We start from the raw sequence: 8,180 nt of genomic DNA on the forward strand, positions 1-8,180 counted from the left end.
GCTTGTTGCTGTACCATCCCCCCCTACATCCTCCTCTAAGGCATATTGAGGGGCAGAGTCCCAAATACCAAGGCCTGGAATTCCTGGCTGGCAGAAGGCTTGGGAATCCCTCACAACTCCTGTGTTCCTTACCCTTCTGCAGAGTGAAGGCCCCGCCGTTTCCTCTGGCTATGCCAAAAGAGGAAGGTACAGCAGATGGCTAACTCCTGACTGGGTGGGAAGACACTTCTTCTAGTGGGGGCCAGGGAGTGAGGGAATAGTTTACGGACCTAAGTGAAGGGCCTTTTGGCTAAGAGAGACTGGTTACCCAGAGGTGAAGATACTCTGGGGGTCCATGAAGGAATTTCCTTTTGAGGGTGCTTGCGGGAAGTAAGTGTTGGATGTGCCACATTTACTCATGAACTGATAGGTAACTCACAATTATTCTGTACTGGGCCCAACACTTCGTGCTTTTCCCACACATAAAATTTTAGGGGTGAGGAGTAGGGCTGGTTTCCTGTCAACCCCTATCTAGCTGTGTGGCCCTGGGCAAATTCCTCCACCTCTCTGAGACTCAGTTGTTTCATTTGTAGAATGAAGACTAGAAGAGTATGTTTTCTGGGTTGTTGAGAGGATTAATTGAAATGTGTATGTGAGGAGTTTATCACCATGTCTGACACAACATAAGGACTCCCTACATATTAACTATCCTTAATAAGTACTTAGGTAAAAACTAGAATATCTTAGGGGCACCTGTGTGCCTCAGTTGGTTAAGTGTGTGACTCTTGATCTCAGCTCAGGTCTTGATCTCAGCGTCCTGAGTTCAGGCCCCCTGACTGGGCTCCATGCTGGGTGGAAGCTACTTAAACAAACAAACAAACAAGAGTATCATCTGAATGCACTGATAGACAAATCCATTCTTCTGTAATCATCAAACTTAACATACATTGTACAGTATGCTTTAAGCTATGAACATATTTTCTGAACTCCAAAACTCATGCTCTGACAAGTTTTTCTTTTCATGTTTGTGAATTTTTATTACATAAAAAGTATAAACTTATACATCGAACCTATAAATAGAAACCTTGACTGTGAGAGATAAAATAAGCCCTGAACAAATGGGGGGGGGGACATGAATCTTAAATCTCTTCAAATGGATTTTAAAATATTGACAAGAAAAATTTTTAAATATTTGACAAACTCTAAAGTTTATTTGGAAGAATAAATGAGTGATTGTAGCCAAGAAATATTTTTTGGGGGAAAAAAGGAATCTGTGTGTAGGGGGAGTACTTACACTATTAGATATTAAAACTTATTTTCTGTGATAAAAATACACACATAAAATTTAATTTCGGGTGCGGTGGCTGCTCTTTATGTGCACCAAAGGCAGAAACTATAAAAGCCTTTTACTTTATAAGATATGAACCCCCAAACAATGTGAAATAAAACCAATTTCCCAACTTTAAAAAATGGACAAATAAAGTGAGCAAAGGGACATAAGCAAATTTGCAAGAAAGAAAATACAAACAGGCAATAAATATGTGAAAAAACAAACCAGCTAACTAGTAATCTAGGAAATGAAATTCAAAACAATGAGAAATAATGACTTTAAATTTGAAAAAATAGCCAGCGTCTTCAAGGATATGGAAAAATGGGCATTTCTCAAGGGAAAGCTAATAGATGTTCCTGGAAGACATTTTAGAAAGCATTTTAAAAATATACTTTGCCTTTGATCCGTCAGTTCCCCACTCCTTGAATTTTAAAAATCAGCCATGTGTGATAAAAGATGAATCTCTAATGATATAGAAAACCAAGAAAGTTTACTTGTACATTTATGCTGCCATTAAGAATCACGCCATAAGAGAGTATCTAATAAAATGGGAGAAAACTCACAATATTGTTAGTGAAAAGGGCAGAATACATTTTTGCAACGCATTATCCCTATTACGTCAAACGTGCATAGGTTAAGTATAGAAAAAAACACCGGAGGAGACATACCAAAATTTGAAATGTAATTGACTCTAAGAGCTAAAAGTATGAGAGATTTTTATATATTCTATTTCCGATAGAACTGATGCAACAGATTTAAGTGTTTTAAAAATGATTGCGCAATTAACATCGACTTTGTTGAAAAGCGTAAAAGTACATGACACTGTACTAGCCTGGAAAACCCAGGAAGTGTTTGGTTCGTAAAGCCACGGCCACCTGCTCGGCGGTGAGTCACGGGCGCAGGCTCGCGCCTGCCTCCCCGGCTCGCCGACCGGCTGCTGCGCGGTTCCAAGCGAAATGCCCGGGGCCAGAGCGACCACTGGGCCAGGCCCCGCGCCCTCGGCCACGGGAAGCCGGGAACGCCTGCTCGTGGTAATTTCTGAAATAGGTGGTATTCTCCTTCTTTAAAGTTCACGCGGTCGGGCCTTTCCTTTCTCCACTGTGAACAAACCAGAAGCCAGACTTTCGGGTCAGCCGCGCCGCCCCCAGCCAGGGGCACTTCGGGGCTGCAGCGCGGCCAGAGGTCGAGGTGGCCGGCGGCGGCCGAAGCAGTGAAGGGGTGGCCCGGGGGCGGCGAGCGCCCTCTCGGAGGAAGCCAGCCGAGGCCGGGTCTAGCCGAGGGACCGCGGTCCGGCCACGCGGTCGCGCAGGGACGCGTGTCCTCCGTAGGGACAAAGGGTCGGGAAACTTGAGCCGGGCCTGTCCCGGAAAATCCGGGCTCCGGTCGCCATGGCTACGGAGCCGAGCTCCGGGCTGCCGCCCCCGGCCCAGCCCGCGAGGGGGCGCTGGGAGGGGGGCGCGGAGGGGACGGGCCCCGGCCGCCCGCCCCCGGCCGCCCCGCCCTCCGGCCGCGGCCGCCGGCCCCAGCCCGCGACTGACCCTCGGCAGCTCCTGTAGTCACGTGGCGCTGGGAACCGGCGGGGGGGCTGGGCCCGGGCCTGGCAGTTGTGAACTCGAACCTGCCGCTGTCGCCGCGCGGGGTAAGGAGCGCGGCCGCCGGCGCCGGCGTTCCGGCCTCATGGACGCGCGACGCGCCTCCGCGCACCCCGCCGGAGAGGTTCGTCCCGGGCAGGGCGCGGGGTTCCACGCGGGCCCGAGGCGGGCGGCCCTACCTGCCGGGGGCGCGTGACTGTGTGTGCGCTGTGTGGGGGGGACAGTGCTGGACCGAATGGGGGGGGGGCGAGCCCGCGCACCTGCGCACAGGCTCCGCGAGGTGCGCTCTGCGTGGGCACCCGAAAGGGCCCACTCGGGGTGCGCGCAGCCGTGTGTCCGCGACGTGGACGGGGGACACTCGCGAAAACAAAAGGGGGGGGTGTGGGAATCTCCACGACCTTTTGCCATCCAGAGGTGCAAGGGGATTGTGACCGAGACCTGGCCACACTAGCTCGCCCTACGCAGCCCCTTGGGAACCGAGCCTGGAATTCCTGTTTGGGAGGAGGGTGGGGGAAGGGGAGCCAGCAGGGATTCCAGAGTTTCTGCCATCGGCCCGGCCTTTGGCCATCAGCATGTAGAATTCATGCTGTGACCTTACCCGTGGAGGAAATGACCCCCAGACGCTGTCGAGTACTTCCTTGGTGAAGGGGGCACATTCATCTATTAATTCAGTATCCGTTAAGGTTCCTCGGCCGCTCGGGGTGTGGGGCTTGGGTGGGGGGAGGGGGTTGTGGCTGGCGAGGACACAAAGATGACTGCCCTGGAGGAGCTCAGAGCCTCATGCGTGTTTTCTCTCCCCTCCCCGCAGGTAAGGCTGGCCTCTCTGCACTCAGAGGTCTGAGCTCTGCCATGGGGGTAGGGGTGTCTTTACTGCTGCAGTTTTCTCTGACATCTGGGGGCTACCAGAGTGTGGGCCGAAGCAGGCGCTACAGCCACAGAAGTATCCCCAGGAACATCCCCGGGAGGAGCTGGAAAAAGCCTCATCTCCAGCTCCACGGTCTCCAGGGTAGAGTCTGGCCTTCTTTGTTGGGTTCCCAAATCGTTCCACAGCCCCAGTGCTCAGATCTCATCATCCTGGAGGAAGGCGGTCACCTGTAGGGGGGAAGGATGACCTTCCCATACCAGCGTCTTCCCTGTGCTCAGTCTGGCCATGGGGAATGAGTCATGTCTGAGCTCTTCGAGAGGAGTTTGGCTCTAGGGAATTTAGGAGGATGTGTCTGGAGCTTGCAAGCCGGCAGTGGAGGTCTATTAGGAGGCTAACCACCACCCACCCCTCAGTGGCTGCAGGAAGCTGTCCTTGAGGAATCTGGGCTCCTCGGCACCGTGGAGGAGTGAGGAGTGCAATGTGGGGCAGTTCCTGGTGGGGTTGGGGCATGACCTGGCAGAGGACAGGGATTACAGTCTTGTCTTTCCTCCCCTTCTCTTGCCCCGGTAGTAATTCCGACCACCCCTGGGGAGGGTAGCCGGCTGTGGGTGTTCCTTGGATTCAGGAGAGCTCTCCTTCCTGCGATGTGCTAATCGTGTGTGTGGGTAGAGGAGGGCCGGCAGGCAGAGTGTGGGCAGTCTGGACAGGCAGTGGCCTGGCCTTACAGAGCGCTGCAAGTAGCATCTAGCACTCCCCTCCTGTTCCCCAGAAGCGCTGTCTCCTGCTCTCCAGGCTTCTACCCTGAGCGACTGAGGTTGGGGAGGCCAAAAACGCTCCCCTGTGATGTGATTAGAACCCAGGAGAGGATAAATAGGGTAAAGGCTGTAGGAGTTTCTTTCTGTGGGAACTTCACAAACCCAGGCGTTTTAGAAGCAAGAACACTGGCCTGGGAGTTTAGAAGACCTGTCGCCCGGTCTTGGTTCTGCTCTTGGTTTATTGTGTCCCCTCGGGCAAACCCCCCCTCTCCTTTTTATGCCTCAGAGTTGCTTCATCTGTCAAGCTGGGAGCTTCATGTCTGCTTGTCCCACCTCACTGTTGCTGTGAAGCTCAAATGTAGTGGCAGGAAATAATAGAAACGAGCAGGGGGCAGCAGGGAAGCGCCTGTAAAAAGCCTAAAGCACCATAGGGAGAGGTGACCACGTTCTCTGGTGAGTCTGAAGGCAGGAATGTTTGTGCAGCCAACGCTGGAGTGTTTACTACATGCCAGACACAGGGTGACTAGCATGAGGGGGGATTCCAAGAAGTGTCAGAGTTCCTCCCTTCTGGTAGTTTCCAGGGTTAGTAAATACTGAGTAAATACTTAAATACACTTGAAATGGTATCTAGAAGCGCAAGATTGAAATGATGTAGGACAGACAAGGAAATAGAAGAATAGGCCAGATTCGAGGGCTCTAGGAGTTCAGAGGGACGAGCTCCTCTCAGGCCTGGAGAGGAGGGGTCGGCCAGGGAGGAACTGGGGCAGGATGAATTGATCTCCAGAAGTGACACTGCTTTTCCACCCTCAGCAGAGGAGGAACCCATGCTGGAACGTCGCTGCAAGGGCCCCCTGGCCATGGGCCCGGCCCAGCCCAAGGTCTCTGGGCCCTCCCAGAAGTTGCCCCAGACCCTGGAGAAGGAGCCCCACAGGCTGAGGTTACAAGGCACTTCCGTGGCCCAGTCGGGCAGCCAAGCCCCCAGTAGGGCCCATCGCTGTGCCCACTGTCGAAGGCATTTCCCGGGCTGGGTGGCCCTGTGGCTTCACACCCGGCACTGCCAGGCCCGGCTGCCCCTGCCCTGTCCTGAATGCGGCCGTCGCTTCCGACACGCCCCCTTCTTGGCACTGCACTGCCAGGTCCATGCCGCTGCCACCCCAGATCTGGGCTTTGCCTGCCACCTCTGCAGGCAGACCTTCCGAGGCTGGGTTCCCCTGGTTCTGCATCTACGGGCCCACTCGGCTGCAAAGCGGCCCATCGCCTGTCCTGAATGTGAGAGACGCTTCTGGCGACGAAAGCAGCTTCGAGCTCATGTGCGGAGGTGCCACCCCCCGGCCCCGGAGGCCCGGCCCTTTATATGTGGCAACTGTGGCCGGAGCTTTGCCCAGTGGGACCAGCTAGTCGCTCACAAGCGGGTTCACGTAGCCGAGGCCCTGGAGGAGGCAGCAGCCAAGGCTCTCGGGCCTCGGCCTAGGGGCCGCCCGGCTGTGACCGCCCCCCGGCCTGGTGGAGACGCGGTCGACCGCCCGTTCCAGTGTGCCTGCTGCGGCAAGCGCTTTCGGCACAAGCCCAACTTGATCGCCCACCGCCGTGTGCACACGGGCGAGCGGCCCCACCAGTGCCCCGAATGCGGGAAGCGCTTCACCAATAAGCCCTACCTGACCTCACACCGGCGCATCCACACCGGCGAGAAGCCCTACCCGTGCACGGAGTGCGGGCGCCGCTTCCGCCACAAACCCAACCTGCTGTCCCACAGCAAGATCCACAAGCGGTCCGAAGGGTCTGCACAGGGCGTCCCCGGCTCGGGGAGCCCCCAGCTTCCGGCCGGCTCCCTGGAGGCCTCGTCCGAGCCCCGCGCCGAGGCCCCGCTGAAACCTGCCCGGGAGCGGGCGCCCGAGCCTCCGCTGGAGGCCCCGGGAGCGCCCCCGCCCGAGCCGGCCGCCGCGCCCCCCTCCCTCTTCAGCTGCGAGGACTGTGGCCGGAGCTTCCGGCTGGAGCGCTTCCTGCGGGCCCACCAGCGGCAGCACACGGGGGAGCGGCCCTTCACCTGCGCCGAGTGCGGGAAGAACTTCGGCAAGAAGACCCACCTGGTGGCGCACTCCCGGGTGCACTCGGGCGAGCGGCCCTTTGCCTGCGAGGAGTGTGGGCGCCGCTTCTCCCAGGGCAGCCACCTGGCGGCCCACCGGCGCGACCACGCCCCCGAGCGGCCCTTCGTCTGCCCGGACTGCGGCAAGGCTTTCCGCCACAAGCCCTACCTGGCGGCCCATCGGCGCATCCACACCGGCGAGAAGCCCTACGTCTGCCCAGACTGCGGCAAAGCCTTCAGCCAGAAGTCCAACCTGGTGTCCCATCGGCGCATCCACACGGGCGAGCGCCCCTATGCCTGCCCCGATTGCGACCGGAGCTTCAGCCAGAAGTCCAATCTCATCACCCACCGGAAGAGCCACATCCGGGACGGCGCCTTCTGCTGCGCCATCTGTGGCCAGACCTTTGACGACGAGGAGAAGCTCCTGGCCCATCAGAAGAAGCATGACGTCTGAGCGGGCAGGGGCTGCGGAGGCCGAGGGGGCAGGGCTAGGCGTCATTTACACGAGAGTGTTGCTGTGGGCCTAGGCTGTGGGGGGCCTGTGTTGCTGCTGGTGTAGGCAAGGGATGGGAGAGCGGCCGGGGAGCTGGGCCCTGTTAGGGAGGGAGGGCCGGCCCCGGGCGCCAGGGAAACCACTCGCAGAGCATGGGACTCTGGCCTCCAGCTGGTGTTTGCTAAGGTTCTGCCCCGACTGCCCTGGGCCCCGGAAAAGTAGCAATAGCAGCTCCACCTACCCCTTAGAGCCCTCCTGCTGGAGGGGCCACCAGGGGCCAGGAAGACCCTTCCCCTCTGGTGTTAACGCCTTAATGTCCCTGTCTTTTATTACGAGTTTCTTCAGCTCAGTTTTTGGAAGTAGGTGTGGTACAGTCCTTAGTAAATGCGCACTTGGGAGGAAAAGTGGACCAGCTGGATACACCTGGGAGAACCTGCTGGCCTTGTTAGCGCGCGCCTGGGCCTTTTCCAGCACCGAGAGGTGAGGCCGCGCTGCTCTAACCTGTCCTACCCCGTCCCCCCCCCCCGTCCCCTTCCTCCTGCCCCTGCGTAGGCGCCGGGACTCAGGCCCATCTACTGTCAGCGCTCAGCCCCACTCCCCCTCCCCGAGATCAGTGCACCACCCTCCCAGCGCTTAGAGCATCCCCTGGCTGTCAGCAGCCCCGTGTCCAGGCTTTTGTCTGAACACCCCAACCCTCCACTCATTCCAGAACTCAGCATGGTGGAAAGGACTGCCCCACTGATCATGGAGGGTCGGCTGACAGGCAGAAAGGGGCGAGTCTCCTCTTCTACATTTCTAGGTTATGGATGCCCAGCCTCTGCTTGAACACTTAGGTGACAGGGAGTCTCCCCACCTCCTGAGGCCCTGGTTCTATTGTAGGATAATTCTAATTGTTAGAAATTCTTCCTTATGATGAATGGAATCTGCTTTCCTGTGATTTCTACCTATTGGGCCTTGTTCTATTCTCTGGAATGAAACAGAACAACCACTTACCCTCCTTTTCAAACTAGAGAATAAAGATTTGGTTTTAGAGCTGGTGGCCGAGTGTTCCTTTCTCCCGGTGAGCTGTGTAGTTTGAAAGAG

The 8,180-nt window shown here is 56.7% G+C and overlaps 1 protein-coding gene across 14 annotated transcripts in view; it reads left to right on the forward strand.

Moving 5' to 3' along the window:
• Positions 1 to 8,134, forward strand: part of REPIN1 (replication initiator 1) — a 31,324-nt gene extending 23,190 nt beyond the window's left edge. The window contains exons 1-3 of one of the 14 annotated variants that reach the window (XM_027573044.2): positions 1,115 to 2,340; positions 3,781 to 3,907; positions 5,332 to 8,134. In XM_027573044.2, coding sequence (XP_027428845.1) covers positions 2,266 to 2,340; positions 3,781 to 3,907; positions 5,332 to 7,058 — 1,929 coding nt within the window. In that variant the 5' untranslated portion in view covers positions 1,115 to 2,265 and the 3' untranslated portion in view covers positions 7,059 to 8,134. Of the gene's footprint in view, positions 1 to 1,114; positions 2,341 to 2,852; positions 3,026 to 3,130; positions 3,908 to 4,807; positions 4,975 to 5,331 lie in introns of those variants that run through there. The other 13 variants (XM_027573045.2, XM_027573049.2, XM_027573046.2 and 10 more) reach the window with 13 other exon arrangements.
• The last annotated feature ends 46 nt before the right edge of the window (positions 8,135 to 8,180 follow it).

Source organism: Zalophus californianus, chromosome 12 (genome assembly GCF_009762305.2).
Source record: "Zalophus californianus isolate mZalCal1 chromosome 12, mZalCal1.pri.v2, whole genome shotgun sequence".
NCBI lineage: Eukaryota > Metazoa > Chordata > Mammalia > Carnivora > Otariidae > Zalophus > Zalophus californianus.